The sequence below is a fragment of the Trachinotus anak genome, unplaced genomic scaffold, assembly GCF_046630095.1.
Source record: "Trachinotus anak isolate AG129_WGS33_773 ecotype Australia unplaced genomic scaffold, CSIRO_AGI_Tana_v1 ptg000011l, whole genome shotgun sequence".
Taxonomy (NCBI): Eukaryota; Metazoa; Chordata; class Actinopteri; order Carangiformes; family Carangidae; genus Trachinotus; species Trachinotus anak.
Window position 1 is genome coordinate 1,656,408 of NW_027273862.1, and position 25,031 is coordinate 1,681,438.

Consider the following 25,031-nt stretch of genomic DNA (forward strand, 5'->3'; position numbering starts at 1 on the left):
AAACACTCAGAGAAACCAAATCCTGCAAGGTTGGATGGTGGGTCCGGGTGGGCGGGACTTGGGGCGTGGCTGAGAGCAGTGGCTGCTTTGTTGTGACATCAAAAAGTTGCAGAAGTCCTGATGGCTGGTTTTAAGGCTCAGTTTCTGAATACAGGCTGTGTGCATTTCTCTGTGGACTGAGGCTTTGATATTTTCACAGTATTAATACAGAACCAAGAGCTGCTTTATAATCAGAAACACATGGACATCTTCCTTTATACAATATGGGACCTTTAAGTAAATGCTTTTTTAAGACTTCAAGGCCTGCAGATACCCCGACAACAGGATGAAACTTGTTTAAGACACTACAGTGATGACTGAGAACCTTTCCTTTCATTTTCGAAGGTCATGTATCTTTCCCACGAACCTCTTCACCTTTTCTGGGTCAACTGCATTTGCCCAGTGGCCGCCCTCCTTGAAATGAGAACCAATAATCATTCCAGTTGCATCAAGGTAATGTTCAACGTTGTCGTACGTCACTCCAGAACCTATCAGCACTGGGATTCTCACAGACTGGGAAACCCCTGCAGATGCAAAGAAACAAAAAAACAGGTTTTAAAAATAGATGAATAATGCATATGACATTTTAAAATGAAAAATGAAATAATATATAATAACTATGTATGTTTCAGGGAATTTCAGGAACATGAAGTCTTTAAGGCAAACAAAAACTTAATTTCCTATCCACTTCTCAGCAGCTAATGTACATGAATGCATTTTAAATCTAACAAAATCACAACAAAGAGTTACAATCAAAATTGCTTTATAATTAAGATATGTTTATGTCAATGCAGAAGGCTCTTTTCAAATCTGCACCTGTTTAAGAGTGTGAATGTTAATGTCTCCTTGTGAGAGACGGCTGTGATACACCCAGTGATCTTTGAACACAGCAGAAGCTAACCTCCACACTGGCATGTGAGCTACAACCAGTGGCTGCATGTTGTGTTGACAAGAGAGAGAGTGCACGTGTGTGGGAGAGAGACAGAGATGGGGGATAAGTGTTTGTGTTTGTTCTTATGTGTGTCGACACAGTTGTGTGTTGGTTGGAAACCAAGGCTGTGTGCCTGTTAGGCTCAGAGTGTTTACAGTCGTGTGTGTCGTGTTGGAAACTTCTTAAAATAACAGCCCTGGTGTTGCTATGCGAGGGACCTGGTCCAGATTTCAGACCCACTGACCCTTGGCCACAGATTAAGCCAGTGATGGGAGAAGTATTGAAATTATGGTGGATCACCACAATGTAAAAATACTGTATTACAAATAAAAATCAATCTTTAAATCAAAAAGTACTACCAAGTGTTAAAAGTGCAGGTACTTTATTATATAACTTGACCCCTTTTGGAGTGTTATATTATTGGCATATTTTAATGTTACGTAATGCTAATTTTAATGATTATATATACTGCATCATATTTTTTAAACGTACAATAATAATAAACTTTATTTACATAGCACTTTTTTAACAAGGTTGCAAAATGTGTAAAAGAGAAACATAACAAAAACAGCAATTATATATAAAAAAAAACCAAAGAAACAAAATGAAGTTACACAAAAATATAAACTGTCTGTATGGTGAAAAAAATAAAACACTAACATAACAAACAAACAACTGTATGTTTTGCATATAAAATGTGATTTTCCTAAGTATTTGTAGCTGTCAAATAAAAGTAGTGGAGTAGCAAGTAATTTACAGTGGTGAAAGATTTATTCAGGTAAGTGCAAGCAGCAATACCACAATTAAAAACACAAAACAAACAACTTAATTACTACTAGCCCTGTATTGAAAATCTTAATTAAGTAAAGGTATGGACGTATTGGACAGAAAATGTATCATAGTATCATAGTATCATATGTGTTGTATGTAAACTAGTAATATATTTTTTTGAAAAATTACAAGCTGTAAAGACATATTATTCATCTTATAAGGTTAATTTGTTGGTCTTTATTTACATCCAGCAGATGAGGAGAAACATCATCATTCATCTGGAGTCATGTTTCTGTAAGTCCAACACTTGCTGTCTCTTTAGCTCTGCTTTGATCTCCACTACCGTCTGAGAATAATATCGGGTTCTTCAGATGTTAAACGCTCCACTATGTTCACCAGCTAAATGTGTCTGTTTGCTGTTTGGTAGTGGGCAGGTGGTGTACAGTTGGTTTGTCACAGCTGAAAACAGCTGCCTGCTGAGACTGATACAAATATAACACCGGGTTTGACATGGGCCACGCTCCAGGACACATATAAAATTATGAGTAATCCTGAACACATTCATAGTTTCTATTTTTAACCAGAATGTGACATTAACTTCTTAAGAATTTTTTTGAAGCAGCTAATTTAGCTTAAAAGTTAATTTGATCCTGCATTTCTGTCCATGGGGCAGTAAAACAAGCTGTAAATACGACTGACATATTATCACCTGATAAAGTTTCTTATATAATTATAATTCTTATATATTATATATATATATATATATATATATATATATATATATATATATATATATATAAATAAAATTATATAATCTATAATTATTATATAGTATAACATGTTGAGACCATGTATGATTACAACAACATACATATAAAATTCTACAGGCTTCTATATGTTTTTCTAGAACCCTACTGTGTATAATATCAACATATATTGACAGGCTTTGGGATGGATATATATTTATGTACATATTTGTATTTGTTAGACATATAAGTTCAAGTTAGACATATATGATAATATGTGAAATTGTTACAATTTCAAGTTTCATATATCATATTTACATATGTATTTTTATCTTACATGTAAATATGTACATTCCATATATGGAAATTCAATATATGTACATATACCTATTACATCATGACCCAAAACACTTAAGTTGTGGGCTGTAAAACCAAAACAATGAGCTGAAAGAGGCTAAAAAGCTCAGTGGGGCTGAGGGGAACTGCCAGATGGAGTGATAACTCTCAGTGGGTTTGTTACTATAAGCAACACCTTTCCCATTACACATCATATGACATCATTTTTTCATGGTTAATCAGCCTTTTTCAGTGAGAACATTTTGACTTGTCACGGTAAAAAAAGCATGGATGTCACTGACAACATTAAAGGTAACTCTGTTGTATTCGAGGGTTTCGATAAGCTGTGACAGTGAGTTAGCATGTACGATAGTAGCCTTAAGCACAGTGACCGACTAAATGTACTGAGACTATTTGTGTAAATGCTGTATTCTGTGTCTTCCCACCACTGGGTTTGCCTTACATCCAGTCATCATTAATGCTGAAACTACTGAAGCATGATTCATTGGTGTCATTATTAATGTTACTCTCACTGTGTGTGTTTCTGCATGTCTGTAGAACAGAATAACTGTCCAGCACAATCCACTGGAAGTGAGTCCAATCCAGTCAATTCTACAAGGGACATAGAGTGAGTGATGTGTACAGGCTACTGTTCAGTGTTCATGAGGCAGCTGATCACCAGCACCACCAGTGAGTCAGCATTTACTTGACAAACCTTTCCCTCCCACTGTAGTTCAGACTTCATATTACTTTGTGTACTTTACTGTATATGGTGTGAGTGTTTCAGAGAGACTGAGTGGGAGTGGATATCCAGCATTCCTAAACTAAGCCACAGTGCACCCAAACTTCCACTGGGTGCCATATTGGGTGACTGCCGCTCCCTGGTCTGAATGTGCACTGTCCTGACTGACTGGGGACACCGGAGCTTTCGTTGGTTATCAATTATGACTGCAGGTGAGGGTGCCCTCTGCTGGACAGTTTCAATTAAAATCTGGGGAGTTACTTGTTTTGTTCACATTTTATACAATAATGATGATTAAAAAATCAGTTGAATCAATATTGAAAGATAACAGCTGTAGCCCGATAGTGCTATCCAAAACCAAAGTGTCAAACAATGCTTTCAATGCTCAGTGCTATCATTCATTACAACGACATGAGGCTCCTGGTTGTGTGAAGGGTGGAGTTTTTGTGGCAGTACCTCTGAGCTCCCTCAGGTCAGCCTCCACACCGGTGGCCGCTCCTGTGATGACGAGTCCATCTGAGAGGAAGAACTCTGCAGCACGTGCTGTCTCTTCAATGCTCACGTCAGATGTCAGGGCGTGGGAGCTGGGAAAACACACACCCAGTGCACACACAATAATGGGGTTAAAACTGAGACTGACTATGGACAGTGGGATGAATCCAATGAACTAAAATTAGAATATAGTGAAACTGACTTTAAACTGGGACCTGGGAATAACTTGGTTATTAGACAAAAGTTACTAAACTTTACTAAACTAAACTTAAAGACACTCTAAAGAACCATTTCTTTCACTATAAGTAATGAATAAGACATTTATCAAGCATCTCTCTTATAGAAGTAAACTTTATGGGTAGCTCTCAAGCGATCACATGATTCAGCAGATGCAGGAATAAAGAGCCCAGGATTTATTCTACAGTACAACAGCTGCATTGTTCATTCTTACATTTTAATGAGTTATATGTTATCCTGCAATCTGTTTTTAATTTTTACTCAGCTAATTTTACATGTGTGAAATCCTTCATATTTCATTAGCTATTAACATGTGAAGTCTTATATATTTGTAACATATGGACACTGTATATAAGCAGAGGTAAAATAATGAAGGGGCTGAGATGAAAACAAAAAGAAAACCAAACTCCTGCAGGATAAAATTCAGCTGTACTTCAAATAAAACATACTGTATAATAATGAGGGGGATTTACTATAATGCTGACATTTGCAGACAATAAGGATGCATTGAAAGTAACTGCTAACAAAATTAATGTCTGTTTTATTATCATTTGCATTCCTGAGAATTCCAAAAAGACAGATGCATAATGAAAAGTATGTTTGGATAATACTTTACAAGAAAGCAGCAGTTATACATAAGAGGCTAAAACCTAACACTGAATTATACATATTTCTGCCTCAGATAACATTTACATTGTACATTTATTCCAAAACATGTTTTAGGAGGTGAGTGCTCATCTCTGTACAGCAGTCATCCAACATGTTGAGAGATCTCTTTTAAATTTTTTTGATTTTTTTTGGTTATATTTTCATTGGACAGTAAAGAGACAGACAGGAACTGAGGGCATAAAGAGGGAGAAAGAGCGGCATGACAGCATCAAAGGTTGCCCACTGGAATCAACCCCGGGACACTGTTGTTATAAAGTAAGCAACTTAACTATTTGGCTGTCAGGTCTCCCCTGAAAATCTTTTGAGTCAAAAGAAATTTGGTAAATAGGTTTTATTTTTACGTTTGTGAGCGACAGTACAAGTGAAGGATTTTTACTTTAATCTCTAATTTAAAAACAAAGCTTCACCTTCAGCTGTTTGATAAAAACGGATGTGATTTTTTTCAACTACAAGTTTAAATTTGGTGAAACAGATGCAATCAGCAGCCAAGGTCAAGCAAACTAAAAAGACCTTAAATCTTCCTAACTGATATTTTTTTGGATCTTCATTTAGTAGCAGTAAGGGACTGGATCAGTAGTTAGTCCTGCCATTGGTAATTATGTCAGGATCATCAGAGAAAACATATTTTTAAGTGAACATGTTAAAGTGTCAAATATGCTTTTGGATATTTTCTGCGTATCAGTGGGGGATCTGGTTCTACTTTCTATTCGAACTGTAGTGACGGTGATCTCACCTGTGCTTCTTTTTTATGTCAGTAAAGATCTGCACATGCTCAGCTCCAATCTGTCTGCGATATCTCAGTAAGTCTCCGGCACAGGCATTCAGGAGGCCCTCATCAGCCACGTGAGAAAAGACAAAACCCTCAGCCCTGATGAAATCCAGACCTGTCACCATACAGTAACATTATAATGCTGTGGGAGCCACAGGATCAAATACAGATTTTTGACGACTACAGCTTCATATACAGCATAATTATAATAAATGAACTGATGTAAAGTCTGAACCTGAAGCCAGAGCTACAGCCAGTGCCTGCTGGTTCGCAGAAGATAGTATCTGTACTCCGAGTGGCAGGGCTGGACAGATGCCTCTCACAGCGGCACACACTGCAGTCATACAGGCACACACCTCCGGGCCCACAGAGAACGAGTAAGGAATATCATGCATGTTCTCAATGATCACACCATCCTGAGAAAGCGGTTTACAAGAAAAGGTTACTGGCTTGACTGGTAAAACTTCAGATATGGAAGGAATTCACACAATGTGCAACAGCTTACAATCCCTGCATCACGGTAGACTGATGCCTCCTTGCATGCCTCTTCAATTATTTGGGACATTTTCATACAACCAAGGGGTGTACCTGAGATAAACAAGGAACTTGGTTACATACAGTATAAGATATCACAAAGTACAGCTCCCAAATTTCCAGCAGCGTAATGTCTACCTAACTACTGCTTTTCAAGTATTGTACTTAAGAATAAATTTGAAGTACTTTTGCATTTCTTGAGTATTTCCACTTCATCCCACTTTACACTTTTACTCCACTACAGTCCAGAGACAACTGCGACAGAAAAATACTCCTTACAAATGAATGCGTAGGCAATTATAATCTACTATAATACCGCAATCTACAACATTATACCATTCAAAATGAGGCCATTTCCTGCACTGAGTAGCTATTTTAAGTACATTTTTAAGCGACATTTTCATCGCAGCACAGTTGTAATGGAGTACATGGTGTTAGAGAATACTTCCTCCTCCACTGAAAACTTTAGAGTCAAACATAGGAGGGCATTGGTTAGTGTAATCTCGCGTTACCTGGTAAAGCTTTCACATGAACCATTCCAATAACCACGGATTTTAAGCGACCAAAAAGGCCCAAAAACTTCATCTTGGCGTTTGTGTGTAGTAAACAGGGAGCAAAGAGCGAATCTTGTTTTTTCATTTTAGCATGGGGATCATGTGACTGGCCAAGGGTCATTTATCCGGGGGGGGGGGTGACATGCTAGAAATGGGGGCAAAAGGAGAAGCATCCGCAAGTTAGCATAGTTTATTTTTTGCTAGATAATAGAGAGCGACAGCCACTGACAACTATGTGTGGACTTGAAGCAACAAAAAGGCTCAGTTACCCGACGATACTTGGGTCGTGTTGTGATCTCTTCAGGCTCAGTCTGAAGAAGTACGGTTTTGTTTACATCTGACAGACTAGCCATGCGGTGCCCGGGTACTTCCTCTTTGGAAGCTCCGCCCCTTCAGCTGTCACCACACGCCTCCTGTTTGTCGGCTAAATTATAAACTTATTTTTCTGTATTTTTAGCACAATATAGACACGAGAAATTACACATACGTGCTATCGATCCGTGACAGGTGTGAAACTGTGGTTAATGGAGGTGAGATTAGACTATAAAGAGGCGGTGAGGTTGGAGATTTAGCGCCAAGTTAAATCTACTCCTCCCTGCAAGGCGCCAGCTCAGAGGAACTAGCCCGGCCTGGGTACACAGACACACAAAGAGCTCCTCCGAGTCTGAGCAGCAGGCGGTGAACTTACTCAATATTCCTATTTATTTATTTTTTGGACGTGGATAAGAGTGAACTTCAAGGGCAGAGTCTTGAGGTGAGTGGATGAAACTTTATCATCGCATCAAGTTTGTTACGTTGAGCTAGTTTCAGTTGCAACTTGTGCAGCTACGCAGGCTTAACCTTAATGTTAACAAACCGGACATTGAATTCAAAGTTTGTGTGGATGATCACACTTCAGTGTCGTGTGTCTGCTCGATGTTGTTGCCTTTATTGTTAAATGGTGAATAGAGAAAATAGGCGTCCCAGCTGAGCCGGGGTCGTTCGGCCATTATGTGGCAAGCCAGCTGTTCAAAGTTAGCAGGGGAGATTTACCAGGTCCCCTTAAAAATACACAAAACAACAACGTTCAGCAGGTAATATAGTGTCTGTTGTTAGTCATCGGATAATGTTGTGTATGTACGTACAGTGTGTGGTACTTTTTGGCGACTTATAACACCGCGTACCATTTTCATTTCCCCGCGCCAGGCTGACTTGGGCTTTGTCAGCAGGAGGGAGTCTGGGGTGGGGGTTGGGAGTAAGGCTGAGTGGTTGTTTATTTAACCCCCAAAAATAAAACTTTAAAAACATGTCTCATTCACAGGTTTACTCGGGTAACGGACACCAACCCCTCAGAGTATAATGAGAGGAAAAGGGTGAGTTTCATGTGTTTAAATCACGGTTCTGTCAAGCGTGTCACTCAAAGTGTGCGACGACACGGGGAGAAGCCGCAGAAGAAGAAGAGTTGAGTTGATGGAGCTTTAGCCTGTTGGCTAGTTAGCTTGTTGCTGTGAGAGCTGGTTCTGAGCATGTTAGCATGTTTATCTGATCTTGTCAAAATCTGATGTGTTGACTGTGGAGACTTAAAGCCAGGTGTTTGTTTTTTATGATGTTTCAGGGAAGACACAGAACCGAAGTCTGTTCCTCCTGAGGCGCCCAAAGAAAACACAATACGACCGAGAAAGAGGAAGGCAGATGTTGCCATTGTGAGTAGTCTGAGAGGCTTGTAGACTGGCCTTTAACTGACATAATAAACCCCATTTTAGCTGTAGCTGGTAGGTCTTGAATAACCAAAACTGAATAACACACTATGCTCATGATTACGGACAAGTGTGTTCTCTGCTTCACTGAAGTGTTACTGATCAATACAGCTGTTATTGTATTTTGAATTTCCTCCAGGGATTAATAAAGTATCTGTCTGTCTATCAAGCTATCAAGTTGCATATATTAATACTTTAAAAAAAAAAAAATTTTATTTTATTTTTTTATTGGTGCTTGTAAAGTGAAACAACCACAGTACAGGATTCAGTTTCTGCCTTTCATAAGCTCTCATGTGCTGAAATGGATCTGATCGGATGAGCTTTGTGCAATTTGAACTGAATCACATGGAAAATCTTTTTTCATCCTCAGTATTTACAGGATCTGGATGAGGAGGTAGCAGAGATGACAAGGAAGAAGCAGCGTGACTGTGAGGTAGGCCTGGTTATCTCTCTGTGTATATATGACTGTCTCTGATTACATGGTGTGCCTCTAGTTCTCTTCCTGGCCTTAATGTTTGCATTCATGTTAATTGTAGAGCTGGCCTCACCACAACATGTTAATTTACTGTAACCTTCACCTCACATTTTCCTTGTCATCTCTTATGCTCCCTCTCCTTTTCCTGTGAAGCCTGTCTGGAGTCCTGGTACTGGTTACAAAAGTCCACACAGGTGGATTCCCACGCCTGATCAGGAAGAGGACCAACCTGTTGCCCTGATAAATGCAGGCTACCCCCACTATAACTTTAACAACATATTTGTGACCCCCGTGCATTGTGCCCCACTCCCTGCGCTGTGGTGAGTACCATTGTTGTGTGGTTAATTACAGGGGCAGGAAAAGGTGTGCGTGAAACCTTTGTAATGACCCAGTTTTCTGTATTGATTGTTTATAAAATGTGTCTTGATCTTCATCTAAGTCACAAATGTGAACAAACACAGTGTCCCTTAGCTAATATCACGTAAACATTATTGAACACATGCATTAAACATTCAAAGTGCTGGTGGAAAAAGTGAGTGAACGCTTGGATTTAATAACTGGTTGAACCTCCTTTGGGAGCAATAACCTCAAACTAGCTCTTCCAGTAGCTGCTGATCAGACCTGCACACTGGTCAGGAGGAAGTTTGGAACATATTTACTACAGAACTGCTTCAGCTGAGACATATTCTGGGTCTGGGCTCTGACTGGGCCACCTCAACAGGTGGATATTCATGGTCTACAGTTGCTATGTTGTAGATTCACCTTGATGTTTCGGATCATTGTCCTGCTTCATCACCCAACGTCTACTGCAGGTGGAGCCACTCTGAAATTATCCTGGAAGAGACCTTGATAAACTTGGGAATTCATTTTCCCCTCTGATGCTGAGCTGGCCAGGCTCAGAGGCAGCAAAGCCCAAAATCGTGATGCTTCCTCCACTGTACTTAAAGTTTGGGACGATGTTCCAATGTTGGTATGCAGAGAATTAAACCTTAGTTTCAGTCTAAACATTGTGTGTAGATGTGTCTTGTGAACAGCAAACTCAAAATGTTTTTTAAAGTCAAAGTAGCTCTAACCCACACCTTCAAACTGGTTTCATTGACTGGACTCCAGGTTTGACATCTGACTTCAGATAGCTTTTGATGTCATTAGCCATGGGTTCACATACTTTTTCTAACCTGCATAGTGAATGTTTTTCTCTTCCACCTTCAATCACTACCGCCCTAACTCGGCCTAAGATACAGGAGTGTAAAGCTACATAGAACTAGACTGAAACGTGTTAACTCAGTATTTTCTGATTTATGCACCTGTGCAGGGAAAACCAGAGCTTAAATGCAAGTTATCCAACTTTGTACATGATGCATCACATAAGGTGCAGCCAAGAGTTGAATCTTTAACCACTGTGTCCATCTCTGTTTTGTTGATCAGCTGGGCCAGTAAGGATGTGGTGTGGAGCAACATGTTGGAGAAGGATAAGACCTACACCAGGGATGTTCACGTGATGGAGAAGCATCCTCATCTTCAGCCCAAGATGAGGGCAATTCTGCTGGACTGGCTCATGGAGGTCTGTAGAATGTCTCAGTGAGCACTGTAACAACTTGTGTCATCGTGCCTGTAAACAATGCACATAATGACTTAATTTAGATAATTTTAGCTGTATTCATGAGGCAGGGTACAGGCTGTATTTACAACCATCTACTGATTTGCACATTATGATTTAATTGGCTCCTGTGCTTCCAGTTAACAGCAGCTGTAGACAGTATAGAGTCTACAGGACTACGTCTAGGCCTATTTACCAGCAGCATTGAAAGCCATTTCCAAGCTGCTGCTCTGCTGGTGAAATTTCTTTTTTTAAAATTGTGATGTTGTCTGACAAAATCAACAAATGCATAACATAAAAATAACAGCTGTGCTGTGATTTCTGTGACGTTCGCTGGCCCTGCTGTTTCGGTCCCTCCCAGAAGTGTGCAGAACATCATTAAGTTTCATGACTAAAAGAAAAATCTTAGGGTAAAGTACTGTTGCTAATGAAAACTGCGCTGTAGGACACAGCCAGTACTCAGCTCTCTCTTAGTGACGTAGCCAAAGTCTGCTTTGATCTGGTTATTGAGAAAATGTAACTGCAAACGTGTCATGTGGATAACTATCAGTAAACATCCTGTGGCATAAACAGGTAAAGTGAAACTCAACAGTATCTTCTGTGGTACTGGAAAAAAATACTTTGAACATCATTGAACTGAAGGTGAATAATGAGCTGTGATGACTTATGAGTTCTCCTGTGTCTGAAGGAGATCAACCAGTCTGATTTGGTCTAATCACATTGAGTAAAGACCCTATCAGCTTTAGCCCTTTGATTTTGGTTCCTCTTCATACCAAAGGATAAATTGCTATGAATAATGGTGATAAGAGCTGTGAGATCTGAGATCTGTTTCAGTGCAGCACCGTTCAAATTTAAACACAGAGACGGTTCTTTTTGTCTATCTGTAATGTTGTAGCTTGAATATATTAGACTTGAGACCAGTTTAAAGGTACAGGAACCTTGATATAGAATTGTATTAGTTTGATATCTATATGTAGAAATACATTTTAAGCATTTACAGTTTCTGAAAACATCAAATAACGGTTTTAAAATCACCTGTTTTCTCACACAAGTCCAGATGCCAGGAGGGTGCAGATGATTCAATTAGATGCAAATAAAACTACTGACATACAGAGAGAAAACAAAATCTCATGTTGTAGGTTGCTACGGAAATACAGCTACATGGAACACAGTGTAAAGGCAACTGAGGAATCTCACAACCATAACGTGTTTATCAGACAAACGACTGAAGGTACTACAGAGCAACTTCAAGTTCAACCCAACAAGAAACCAAATAAGCTTGTTTATATTCTATAAAAACTCAGATCCATTTAATAACCCCAACAATTTAAAAGAAAGTTCTGTGTTACAGTGTCTGTACCAGAGAGCACTTTGAGAAAGCGGGACGGTGCAACAAGCCTTAACGTTACAGGTGTGCTCCAGCAGCTGTAACAGTTCACTCTCTTTTGTATCCAGCTCTGCTTGAAATTTGTGCACCACTAATATCCTTTTTCTTTGTCACTTGGAATAAGCTCTTCAGAAGTTTTCTGGTTAAAAAATCCTCCAAGTGTACATTTTTTCATCTGTTATATTCCTGCACTGACCAACACCTTCAGCTTCAGAAGTCGCCTTCTGTGATGAAACAGTACAACAGGCTTCAAACCTGGTCTCAAGCAGGAAGCAAAGATCAGGGAATTTAGGTTAAAAACAAAAGAACAGAAAAGACTTCTACAGCAGTTGCTGACATGTAAGATCTGATCACAAGACAACATAAATAATTAAAACATATTAAGCTACTACTACAACTTTTTGTGTGGTTGCGTGCATTTGAAAAACCCAAATTCAGTCACTGTCATTTAAATGTTTTAAGTAAGAATATAAAATCTGAATGACACTGATCATGACACAAGGTTGTCCTGATGAATAGATGCTATTCCTTCATTATTGTGAACTTCCTGATGCTGGTTGTCACTCACATAAACGAACTTGGATATGGTCTGAAGTCATGGGAGCCACATCACTGAAGCGATGCTCTGTTTGTGTGCGTGTTTTTCAGGTGAGTGAGGTGTACAAGCTGCACAGGGAGACATACCACCTCGCTCAGGACTACTTCGACCGCTTCATGGCCACACAGAGAAACGTCTTCAAATCAACGCTGCAGCTCATAGGCATTACCTGTCTCTTCATCGCTGCTAAAGTCGAGGTGAGAAGGGTTTGACTGGCTGTGAAGAGGGTGAATCAAAGTTGCCCCTTCATTCATCCTGCATCATTTTATGACATGTTGGCTTGTACGATTGGTTATTAAAATGCTGTTGTATTTTTGCTTCTCCCAGGAAATGTATCCTCCCAAGGTCCACCAGTTTGCCTATGTTACAGATGAAGCCTGCACCGAAGATGAGATTCTCAGTATGGAAATCATTATTATGAAGGTAAAGAACGCACAGATGTTACTCACTGATCCATGACGCATTAGTATGAACTGGTCTGTAACTGTCCAAGTGTCTGTAAACAGTATGGATCTTGTAATGAGTGGCCCTTAGTTACCTTTCACCTGTCACCAGCAGACAGGGTGTTCTCTCCCTTTGTTTTATGACATGATTTTAGAAATGTCTGTCATACAGGAAGTTGCTCTGTTGTCACAACCCTGGAGTTTATTTAGATTGAAGCTGTAAGTAGTTCTGATGTTTTACTTCTCTAACACTACAAGTCGTCTGCTCTTTCTTTCTCTTCTCTAACACAGGAGCTGAAGTGGAGTCTCAGCCCACAGACTCCCATCTCCTGGCTCAATGTTTACATGCAGGTGGCCTACCTGAAAGAGACAGACGACCTGCTCATCCCCAGATACCCCCAGACCACCTTCACACAGATAGCAGAGGTGTGTGTGATGAATTGATTTATCCATTAGCTATTTAAGTACAGAAGTAGAGGCTAGTAGAAGTAGATCTACACAGTTCTGCTTCATTTGATAAACCATATTAGTAGTTGTCAGAAGTGTTTGTTTCTCTCACATTTAAAATACACTTTATTAAGAACATCCGTACACCTGCTTATTCAGGAAGTTAATCAGTCAGCCAATCATGTGACAGCGGCGCAGTGTATCAAATCCTGCAAATCCAGGTCAGGAGCTTCAGTTAATGTTCACATTAAACATCCCAATGAGGAAAAAACAGGATCTCAGTGACTTGGACTGCGACATGATTGTTGGTGTCAGACCAGCTGGTTTGACTTTTTACTTAAATTGGTGTGGAAAAACAAAACATCCAAAAACTGGACAGAAACACCTCGTTGATGACAGAGGTCAGAGGAGAATGGTCAGGCTGGTGGGAGCTGACAGAAAGGCTGTGGTCACTCAGATAACCACTCTTTACAACTGTGGTGAGCAGAAAAGCATCAGGTTCCTCTCCTGTCAGCCAAGAACATGATGAAGAGAACATAGTCTGTTCTGATGAATCTGGATTTCTGCTGAGGCAGCAGATGGTAGGGTCAGAGTTTGGAGTCAACAGCGTGAATCCATAGTCTCAAACTGTCATGTCAACAGTTCAGGCAGCTGCTGGTGGTGGTGTAATGGTGTGGGGACCGTTTGCATGGGCCCCCTCCTCAGTCATCAGACCTGAAGCCAGTAGAAAACCTTTGGGATGTGGTAGAAGAGCAGATTGGCATAAATGATGTGATGCAATCATGTCAACATGGAGCAAAATCTCAAACACACGTTTCCAACATCTTGTTGAAACTTTGTGGACTATCAACAGTATTTGATCTTAAATCATCCTCTGTCTCTTTTTATACAAGCAGTACTTCTTTTGAGGTGTGCTCTGATCTTTAATCACCATCTCCCCCCCCCCCCCCAGTTGTTGGACCTGTGTATGCTAGATGTGCGTTGCCTTGAGTTTTCCAACGGCATCCTTGCTGCTTCAGCCCTGTTTCACTTCTCCTCTCTGGAGCTGGTGGAAAACGTTTCAGGTAAAAATGAAACAAAGTCATCGTAATTCCACTTATTTAAACTCCTCTTGAGCAAAAGTTTTTATTGAAACAAATTGTTCATCCCTGTGTCCCTGCAGCTCTGAAGTGGCTGGAGGTAGAGGAGTGTGTGAGGTGGATGGTGCCGTTTGCCATGGCTCTGCGGGAGGTTGGTGGACTGCCCATGAAAACATTCCCAGGAATCCCTGCAGATGACATGCACAACATCCAGTCCCATGTCCCTTATCTGACATGGCTGGTGAGTGAAAGTCTTGACAACACCGATGTCTCTGTTTTAATAAGTTTAAAAAGAAGGAAGAAAGTTGGAAAATCTTGATCCATGACAATGATTTCAAATTGAACCTAACTTTGCAGTAATCTCAGGGAATGAGGTCAGAAATGTGTGGGGCCATTTAACATACAACTTTAACCTACAACCACCATTTCAGCTGAGGACTTGTAGATAAACTATCTACAGAAAGTATTCCCTTCACTTTCTGCTGTAGATTTTATTTTAAATGGATAAAGTTGCCACTTTTGCCAATACTCTACAATCAATAACCCATAACCATTAAGTGAAAATATGTGATTAAAAATCAAAACCTAAAATCTCTTTTTTAGTATTCCCTTTACTATGGCTCTCCTGTGATCAGGTGCTTCCTGTTTGCTTGAATCATCTATGAGATGTGTTGAGAACATGTCTGGAGTCCACCTGTGGCAAAGTGAATTGACTGGATGTAGTTTAGAAAGGCACACACCTGTGTGTATGAGGCCCCACTATTCACACTGCATGTCAGTGTGAATTTTCAGGGATGATTGCAAAAGTTATGTTAAGTAAAAATACTCAACTCTCAATATTTTCTTTAAAAAGTGTTGAATAGGCTACTGAAAAGGTATGAAATCCATATCTGCTGCTCCTGTAGTGAAAATTCAACATTATAAATCAAATAAGTTTAATCCGGTGGCCAGAACCTGTTTGTAACTACACTGAAAAGACTGTCATCAGTATCTGTACACTGCAAGCTTCAGATTTTCACAGTATGCTTTGCATAAAGAATGCGAGTCCACTCAACTGCTTTGTAACAAAACAATGTGCTGAAAAACATGCTTCAAACTCTGATTTTAGGAAAACACAGACAAACTGCCCCTACCCCCCACCCTCACGCTCCACTGCTTTCTAGTGACAGCGGAGTTAATCTGTGTATTTCTGCTATGTACAGGACAAGGCGTACTCTTACCAGGATGTGGAATTGGAGTGTCACGGCCACTGCTCTGTCCCCTCAGGCGTCCTGACTCCACCTCTGAGCAGTGAGAAAACTGACGAGCTGGGCCGAGTGGACACCACAGTGCTAAAAATTATACCCAGGATGCACACAGCATCTCCACAGCGGCCCCCTCCAAAATAGCAAAGCAACCACTGAAACGGAGAAGACAACAGCAAATCCTAATTAGATTTTTACCATATAGCTGTAAGAAAGACACAGCTCTGACCTGTTGCCTCTGAACAGTGACTCCTCTGCAGTACCAGTACACGTGTATGATGAATTTCTGGTGGGGAAACACTGATGGAAATGGTATTTTTCTCATTTAAAATTTGTGCTGATTTACTTGGCTCCAGATGCTTTTAAGTGTCCCTGCAGGGGGTGCATACACTGACTTTGGATTAATTGGGAGTACTGACAATGGGTGAACAAATGGTTCCACAGGAATCGTATCTATTATCCCTTCAGCTTGGGTAAAAACAAAGCTAAGGGCCAGTAGGGATGGGATGGCCCAACAAGAGTATTTTTGTCTTTTGTTTTTAATAGCATTGCACCCTCAAGCTCGCATTAATTACCAGTCACACCTACATTTAATGGTTGCCATCTTTATTTGCTATGCAGAGGCCAAATTGAGTTTATGGAGTCTGTGTTTGATCGTGTGTGTGTTTAATAGTGATGAGTTTTTTTTTTTTTTTTTTAAATTCTTAGTGGCCTCATTTGCCCAAAAACTATTCCTAGGGTCATGTTTGGCTCTATGTGCTGCTATAAAGTGGGCTTTGCATGATGGAGGGGGAAGAGTGAGTGTGTGAGTGACTGAGCGTGTGTGTGTGTGTGTGTGTGTGTGTGTTGTGTGTGTTGTGTGTTTTTTTTTTTTTGTTTTTTTTTTAAATGAAATAGGGTGTTGCTCTTGTTTTAGGTTACATTTTATTGGACAAAACATGGCCATGTTTTACTTGGGGACCAGTAGCTCGGCTACATAAATGGACAAGTGACAAAGCCAGGCTTCAGAAGCTAAACTTGATTGTATTTAACTTTGTATTTTTTTTTCAAACCCCAACCTGCAGTTTGTTTGCCCACCACCAAAATGTAAGATTTCTATTTTGACTTTTTAAAATAAAATGCTGCTACATATTTTCCATCAAAGACAGTTTCTGAAGACTTTTTAAATTTAACGGCTCTTTGATGTTTTATGGCTTTTCAGTAAGGAGCATTTTTGAAATGGCAGTTAATATGTCACTGTCTTCTCCTACACTCCTTATGAACTCAAAGACGCACACAGGCTTTATTCCACTAGATGTCAGTGTGACACTGTCAGTGTGGATGCAAGAGAAGCATGCAACACACATAGACCAGAAACTAGATCAGATGTGATCAGAAAAAAAAAAAAAAGATTACAAGATCAGCTTCTCTCAGTTGTGTATATTTTAATGATGGGGCATAACTGAACTCATTCAGAGCCAGTCCAAGTAAAAGACCCTTTACAGTGCAGCTTTGGGCTGTTGAAAAACATGGTAAAACTCTTGTTACTCCAAAATGGTGATTACTTGCCCTCACCAAGAGACACAGCCACCAAAGGCTCATTCAGAGATTTGCTGACAGCAGGTGGCAAAATTCTCATAGTGTCAGAAATTAATGACCAAGTTCTCACAGTGTGAATTCTGGTACAAGATATCTACAAACCAACCAATCAGAATGCAGCATGAAATGTCATGTGAGCTGTTTTGGAATAAGTGTAGGGAAAAAAACACAAACCACAACAATGGAGGTGAAAGAGATTGTTTGTGACGTAAAAGAAGACAATCTTCAATTTCAAAACTTTAGAGAGGCACAGGCAGGTGATATAAGACGAAGTGTCTCTGCTGTCGTACTTTTTTCACTGTATAGCTAAAATATCTCCATGTGTCCATCTCATAATCTTACATTACTCAGATTGGTAGTGTAGAGCTTAAGACCAAGGTTTTTGTACAGTCTTTCTGGTAATCAAACCAACCCAAAATACTAAAATCTTGGTGATGCAGCAGGATGGTTACAGCATTTGCAAAATGACAGCCAAGTCCATGGTTTGATTCCAGCTGTGCTGCATGTCATGTTCTTCTTCATTGTTGACTGTCCAACAAGGGCACAATGCCAGAAAAGCAGCAAAATTTCTTCAGTGAAATTTGTGCTTACTCTTAGAATTCAAAACAAGTGCAATAAGGAAAGCTTTTAAGATTTAGTCTCAACTCCACATGTATTTCAGAGCTCCAGATGTCCCTGAAGTCAGGAGCGAACAGCAAAGACAGCAACTTAACACTGACTTTCTTTTCAAGATGTAATTTGTTGATACACATCTGTCTGGTCTGACCTTAGACTGTCAAAGCACACAAAGACAAACTCGACACAAAATCCCCTTTTGAATTAAGGAGGAAAAATGGAGGAGGAATCATACAGTATCTGTGCAGATTAAACAGAAGTAAAAGTCCTTTCAGTGTATGCATGCAACATTTAAATGTTTTAGGTATGGCTTTAAGATTTTCACTTTTCAAAACTTGAGCCTCCAACTGTCTCAGCAGTCCAAATTATTTGTCAAGATTTCAGTTTTGCTAATGTCTGAACTGAGTCTAAGTCTTATGTCTGCAGTTCTGTAACAGAGCATCTCTAAACATGCAGGAAGATAAATTGTGAAGGTGTTACAGCCTAGAATCACTGTATTTGCTCCCTCAATGCCCTGAGATGCAAAACATTGAAAAACACAATTAGAAAATATACATAAACAATTACATTCTACAAATACATATATAAATACATATAAAACACATTTCACAAAGTCCAACAGTATCATGGACCTGTTCCAAAACACAGGTTTACCAAAAACTGAATCTAACCCTGGGATGGGAAACTTAAGCGTTTTTGGCTCTAAAGCAGGCAATCAGTGTTAGTCTGGTCAAGTAAATCCCAGTGTCTGTGTGTGATGAATTAAAAAAGCCATCATCAATGAAGCTCCGTTGCTGTGATACGTACCAATCAAAACATGAGAAATGATTATTTATTGATCAGTCATCTTCTATGTCTAAAACTTCACCCAGATTTTTTTAACATTACAGACCATAAAGGTGGTAATATTAAATATAGTTCTTTGGGTAACGAAACTAATATCCAAACAGGATTTCAATGTTCCCCTCCAGTCGTCAACCTAAAATTCATGCAGTCAGATGTTATTTGACACAGACTGTATGAAGGAGGATGTGAAGAGCAGACTGTTTCTTTACTGCACAGCAAAGGAGACGATGAGGAGGATAGTTGACGACACTTGTGAGGGAGGGGATGTGGCACAGCAGAGGAGAGGGTGGTAATTGCTGACACCTGTGAAGGAGTGTGTTTGAGACAAGACAGACAGTTAAGGGAAGACTGGCACAACAAATCAAGCAAGTTTAAATGCAATTTGATTCCAGTATTTATTGAGTCATTGCAAGCTTCCTAGTGGAGAATCCCTGAGCTGCATCAGTCTAGTGACTGCCTGACAAGCACTAAGAGCGGGTTTGATTATTACTCTTTACCATGTTGCTCAGTGATGTTGTTTGGGACTGGTTATGAACTTAAGAGAATAAGAGTTGACTGAGGTTGGTGACACTTGTGGCTCCTAATGCTGCTGATCGCCGTCTTTAAAAATCTTTGACTTACCCCTCCCCTTCAACAACAGTGACATTTTAAACATCTCACTTTGGTTTAACAGACAGCGAGTTATGGAGGTAATGGGACATTATACATTTTTGTGCTAATGAAATGTTTTCCTTATTTGGTGGAAGGTGAATGAACTTAAGTAATTGGAAAGGTTGAAAGAACATTTTTGTTAAGAGATTAGAGTGTTTTCTAATGTCCTGAATTTTGATTAAATGTTGGAATGAAATAACAAATGCCCACAACTACATTTGACTGGAAACATCTTTCTTATGAATAAGACTTAGAACTGGTAAATCTCTTTACACTTCACTTATTTTGTAGCCTTGGGTTACACAAATAAGCAAGGCTTAACCTGCACCCATGAGTTTTATCGATTGACTTAATTGTCTGTCTGGTGCCAAATTTTGATAATTCTAATAGCTTCAGGCCTTAAATTATGCTACACTACCCTTAACCTTAAGTGTTTCATCAAGACAGTAACTCTGAAATTAGTGCAGATAGACAGTCCAGGCTGGAGAGTGAGGGGATTCAATTCAATTCAGTTTTATTTGTATAGCGTCGAATCATAATATACATTATCTCAAGGCACTTTACAGGGTCGAGACCTTACTTAATTGTAGAGAAAGCCCAACAGTTCCCACAAAGACCAAGCACTTGGCGACAGGGGGAAGGAAAAACTCCCTTTTAACAGGAAGAAACCTCCAACAGAACCGGGCTCAGGGTGGGCGGCCGTCTGTCTTGACTGGTTGGGTTCAAAGGAGAGAGGGGAAGAGAGAGAGAGAGAGACAGAGATGTGATGACGTGCATCACAGGGTCCAGGCAGGATTCAAACCCTGGCTACTGTGGTAAGGATGCATCGTTAATGATGCATGCTTAACGTGGCGCGCCAGAAGCAGTTTCAGTGCTATTGAGCAGTATTTCCTACTTTCATTCTATTGCAAAATCTTGTTTTTGGGCCTGATGTAAAGGAGAAACCTGCTTCACAAAAGTGTGTGATCAGGAAGAGCAATTCAGTCTTCACTGCATACTGATCCAGAGGGGATATTCAGCTTTAATGCACAACAAAACATACATACAAAACAGCAGATGAGAGCAGTCCATATGCCAAGATGAAAAATAAACAGCCATGATTCAACCTCTGTAACTGGCTCTTTATCACCAACCCTCACACCTGCTCCTTTTCTCGGACTCTAGTTCTCAACCAATGCCACTGGCTCCGTGCCTCAGGTCTGGCTGTTCAGGCTTGGGAGGGCCTCAATCTTGCCCCTTAGACCTAGAGCCAGTGACAGGAATAGAGAAACAGAGGGAGGAAAAACTCAAAACCTTTAGGTAAGACGGGGCGGAAATACACGAGAGACCCTCTTTCAAGGTAGAAATTTGAGGTGTTACTTAGATGGTTCTCAACCCTGGAAATATCTCCAGGCCCATTGCCTGGTTGTTTGAGCCTTGGAGGGTCTCACTTTTGTTCCTTGGCATGGCTCTGGTTCACTAGTCGAACATGTACACCCACACTTAAACACCCCTCCCTGGATTCCCTGCCAGTAGTTTAGAATCAGAGTCTGGGACAAAGAGCAGGTGTGAGGCCCTCCAAAGTGCAAGCAGGGGTTTAAGACTAAAAACCCAGGCTAAGGAAAAGCAAAGAGGCCCTTCCAAGACTGAGAAGCCAGGATTGGAAAGAAGGAGCCAGCTTCTCATTTTTCTCACTAGTGAAGTATTCAAAATTTGCGTGTCAATACCTATTATAGAGAGTAATGCATCCTACGCCTTAAAAGGGGCCCCTAATGTGTATTTATTCCCGAGGATATCCCCAATCAGATCTTTTGAGGTTTCTTTAGTTTACTTGATGGCGGTTTGGTTTGGCTATTTTTCCTCATTTGTGCAGCAATTATGAAAAATTTGCCTATTGATATTATGGAATGATGCATCCTGTACCTTGAAAGATAACAGGCAGGCCTGGGGCTCGGAGCCAGTGCTAGTAGTTGAGATTAAGAGCCCGGGACAAGGAGCAGGTGTGAGGCCAAGGAGTTAGTAACAGGGGTTAAGAAACAGAACCTGGAAAAAGGAGCAAAAGCTCAATAAAAAAAATAGTTACACCAATTAGCAAAAAACGAGAAGCCGTTTTGACAATACCCTAAAAATAGAAATAATTATAAGACCTCCAAGAAAACCTAGTATGATAGATTGAAGAAATACTTTGACCTCTCTTGTTGAATCTCTCTTGTGATTTGCTTCCTTTTCCCAGATTATTTTCATCAGCCTGTCACTGGCTCCTTGCCTCCAACCCTAGTAGTTCGGGCCTGGGAGGACTGCACTCTTGCCCTTTGGCCTGGGTTCTGGTTCTCTATCCCTGTTGCTAGCTCCTTGGCCTCACACCTGCTCCTTGTCCCGGGCTCTTGATCTCACTGACTGCACTGGCTTCTGGTTGCAACCCGTACTACTTGGGAGAACATAAAACCAGAGCCCAAACCAAGTGTTTCAACCATGAAAAAGAAGTGATTCACCACTCTAACCCACAAGATTTTCTGGACGTAAAATTTTTTTCCCCCTCTTTTTTTTGGGTAATGTCAACATGATGTCTTGTTTTTGATAATCAGTGCAGTACCAGTTGGAAATGTGCCTGTTACATTGGGATCCAGGGAGGTTTGTTTGACTGGTGTGCCAGGTCCCTTGAGTGGGACCACACAAGGCTCAGACAATGGAAGAAGGGTTGGGGCAAAGCCTAGACCCTAGCACCCAGGGCGAGGAGCCTGGAGCCATTGCCAGGGTTGAGAACCATTTAAGTAATGTGTCCTGGTCCTTGAAAGAGGGCCTCTCATGTGTATTTCCCCCAAGGTGTTGTCCAATCTGACCTAAAAGGTTTTGAGTATTTTTTTTAAAACTGTGCATCGTCCCAGGTTATTTGTTTATTTCCCCCTGGTACTGGCTCTATACACCTGCTTCATGTCCTAATCTCTGGTTCTCAATCCCTGGCACTGGCTGCACAGGCCTGGAAGGGCCTCTTGCCTTCTCCTTGTAGTTTTGTAATTTTCCGCCCCTGGCAGTGGCTCTATGCCCCCAAACGTGGCTGCTTGCACTTTGAAGGGCCTCACACCTGAACTCTGGTTCTCAACCACTGGCACTGGCTTCGGGCAATGGGTGTGGTTGTTTGGGTGCTGCACTCTTGCTCCTAAGCCTGAGTTCTGCTTCTCAATCCCTGGCACAGGCTCAGGACCCCAGCCCTTACTGCTTGAGAACTGCTTTTTTTTTGAGAACCCCCCCCCAAAAAAACAGAGCCCACGCCAAGTATTTTGACAAAGAAAAGCCAAAGTATTTTGACCGAGAAAAGCCAAAGTATTTCTCCAATTTAACCTACAAAGTTTTTTTTGGAGGTCTTGTTGTTTTTTTCACCTTTTAAGGTAATATCAAACAGTTTCTTGTTTTTGCTAATTATTGCCATAGCTTTTGTGTCTTTTCCCAGGTTTTGTTTCTCAACCCCTGTCACTGGCTCCTTGGCCTCACATCTGCTCCTTGTTCTAGGCTCTTGATCTCAATTTCTGGCTCTGGCTCTGAGTTCTAGGCCTGACTATTCTGGGCTGGGAGGGCTACATTCTTGCTCTTTGACCTGGGCCTTGGTTCTCAATCCCTGGCACTGGCTCTGGGCCACAGCCCTTACTGCTAGGGAGAACAAAAAGCAGAGCCTAGGCCAAGTATTTTAACTGAAAGAAAGATCAAACTGATTCTCCAGTCTAACCTACAAGGTTTTCTTGAGGTCTAATTTTTTCTCTCTCTCATAAATGTGATATAAGAGGAACATCTCAGTTTCTCTAATTAGTGCAGTACCTGTTAAATAGTTGCCCCTCAATACATTGCTTAGGTGCCAGTTGATGAGAACCAGAGCCTTGTCCAAATAGCAAGAGTGAGGCCCTCCCAGGCATGAACAACCAGGGCAACCAGGGTTGAGAACCATGGAAGTAACGCATCCTGCACAGTAAAAGAGGGGCTCTTGTGTATCCCCTCTCCCCTTCACTGTTTTCCCCAATCTTGGAGGTCTTTTTTTGAGGTAATGTCAAAACAGCTTCTCATTTTTGCTTATTAGTGTAATACCTGTTGAAAATGTGTTTGTTAATACATTGTTTAGAGAGACAGGGAGTGGTGCTTAAATATGGGTATACATGTTCGTCTGGTGGGCCAGATCCCTTTAGTGGGACTAAGCAATGCTCAAATATTGGAAGAAGGGTTGGGGCAAAGCAGCCTGGGCCCAGTGTCAGGATTGAGGACCATGTAAGTTACAATTTTTGCACCTTGGAAGGGGCCTCTCGTATGTTTCCCCCAAGGTGTTGTCCAATCTGACCTAGGTTTTGAGTTAGTTTTTTCTTTTTTTATTGTGCTTTCACTCTGTTACAGTTTCACTTTGTTACTTGACGTTTCTCATCCCCTTTCACTGGCTTCTTGACCCCAGCCCTGGCTGCTTGGGCCTCGATGGGCCTTACTCCTACTTGGCCTGGGTTGTAGTTTTCAACCCTGGCACTGGCCCTGGTGGCTTGTGCTTGGGAGGGCCTCACACCTGCTCCTCGTCCCAGAATCTCATTCTCAGTCACTGAACCTGGTTCTGGGCGAAAGGCCTGGCTGATTGGGGAACCAAAAAACCAGCACCCATGCTAAGTATTTGAACTGAGAAAGGTTTAAGTATTTCTCCAATCTAATCTACATGGTTTTCTTGGTCTTATTATTGTTATTCTTTTTCCCCTGTTAGGGTGCCAATTGGTGCAATAGTTTTTTCCTTAATTGTGCTTTTGCACCTTTACAAAGTTCTGTTTCTCAACCTGTGGCACTGGCTCTATGCCCAAAGCCCTAGCTGTCACTGGCTCCTTGGCCTCACACCTACTCCTTGGCCTGGCGTCTTGATCTCAACTGCTGTCATTGGCTCTGAGCCCCAGGCCTGGCTGTTATCTTTCAGGGTGCAGAATGCATCATGGAGCATGGAGCAAAAGCATGTAAAAAAATCTAAACATTTAAGTCAGATTGGAGAACACCTTGGTGGAGAAATGCCCTCTTTCACAGTGCAGGACTCATTACTTACATTGTGCTCAACCCTGGCACTGGCTCCAGGCCCCTAGCCCTGTCTCCTAGGGTCTAGGCTGTGCTCTAACCCTTCCACCCTGACCTGAAGGATCTGGAGTAGGACTACCTCTCCTCTTAACCCAAAAAACTCAAAACCTTTAGGTAAAATTGGGGAGAAAATCCAATGAGAGGACCTCTTTCAAGGTGCAGGAGGGATTACTGTGATGGTTCCCAACCCTTGAACTGGCTCCAGGGCCCTTAACCTGGTTGTTTGGGTCTGGGAGGGCCTCACTCTTACTCCATGGCATGACTCTTTTTCTCAACCACTGGCACTGGCACTGGCTGCAGGCCCCTGTGCCCCAACACTTCCTGCCATGTCTGAGCCTTGCTTAGTCTCACTCCAGGGATCTAGCCCATAGGGTTGTCAAAAAAATCAATGCTCAGATACTAATCGATATTAAAAATTAGTGTCTGATTAGATATTTATTTACAACATTAACGGTGC

At 41.0% G+C, this 25,031-nt stretch overlaps 2 protein-coding genes and 1 long non-coding RNA gene across 4 annotated transcripts in view; 1 reads left to right on the forward strand and 2 right to left on the reverse strand.

Annotated features, from left to right (window-relative positions):
• LOC139628253 (uncharacterized protein F13E9.13, mitochondrial) lies at positions 1-7,207 on the reverse strand. 2 transcript variants are annotated; one of them, XM_071489754.1, is made up of 7 exons: positions 7,090-7,207; positions 6,779-6,965; positions 6,238-6,320; positions 5,968-6,148; positions 5,697-5,847; positions 4,022-4,149; positions 1-563 (listed from the first exon to the last, which is right to left on the reverse strand). In XM_071489754.1, exons 2-7 carry the CDS (start codon positions 6,939-6,941, stop codon positions 373-375), a joined length of 897 nt encoding a protein of 298 aa, XP_071345855.1. In that variant the 5' UTR covers positions 6,942-6,965; positions 7,090-7,207; the 3' UTR covers positions 1-372. The 2 variants fall into 2 exon arrangements, with proteins under 2 accessions (XP_071345855.1, XP_071345857.1); XM_071489756.1 differs by lacking the exons at positions 6,779-6,965; positions 7,090-7,207 and adding an exon at positions 6,453-6,668.
• Positions 6,975-16,969, forward strand: ccne1 (cyclin E1). Its single transcript, XM_071489753.1, has 12 exons — positions 6,975-7,574; positions 8,121-8,172; positions 8,415-8,502; positions 8,927-8,989; positions 9,185-9,351; positions 10,457-10,592; positions 12,664-12,810; positions 12,941-13,036; positions 13,348-13,482; positions 14,456-14,567; positions 14,666-14,823; positions 15,785-16,969. The coding sequence occupies exons 2-12, from the start codon at positions 8,159-8,161 to the stop codon at positions 15,968-15,970; spliced, it is 1,302 nt and encodes a 433-aa protein (XP_071345854.1). The 5' UTR covers positions 6,975-7,574; positions 8,121-8,158; the 3' UTR covers positions 15,971-16,969.
• LOC139628256 (uncharacterized) overlaps positions 13,480-25,031 on the reverse strand; it is a 23,167-nt gene continuing 11,615 nt past the window's right edge. The window contains exons 2-3 of the long non-coding RNA XR_011692729.1: positions 15,803-15,981; positions 13,480-14,235 (exon numbers count right to left, since the gene is read on the reverse strand). This is a non-coding gene — a long non-coding RNA (uncharacterized lncRNA). The remainder of the gene's footprint in view (positions 14,236-15,802; positions 15,982-25,031) is intronic.

Excerpts from the sequence above, each read along its gene's own strand:
- LOC139628253 (XM_071489754.1), bottom strand. The coding sequence starts at position 6,941 with ATGACCCTTGGCCAGTCACATGATCCCCATGCTAAAATGAAAAAACAA. Across the intron at positions 6,149-6,237 it reads TCTACCGTGATGCAGGGATT|GATGGTGTGATCATTGAGAA; the intron begins GTAAGCTGTTGC and ends CCGCTTTCTCAG. Across the intron at positions 5,848-5,967 it reads GGCTGTAGCTCTGGCTTCAG|GTCTGGATTTCATCAGGGCT; the intron begins GTTCAGACTTTA and ends GTATGGTGACAG.
- ccne1 (XM_071489753.1), top strand. Across the intron at positions 12,811-12,940 it reads TCATCGCTGCTAAAGTCGAG|GAAATGTATCCTCCCAAGGT; the intron begins GTGAGAAGGGTT and ends TGCTTCTCCCAG. Across the intron at positions 13,037-13,347 it reads TGGAAATCATTATTATGAAG|GAGCTGAAGTGGAGTCTCAG; the intron begins GTAAAGAACGCA and ends TCTCTAACACAG.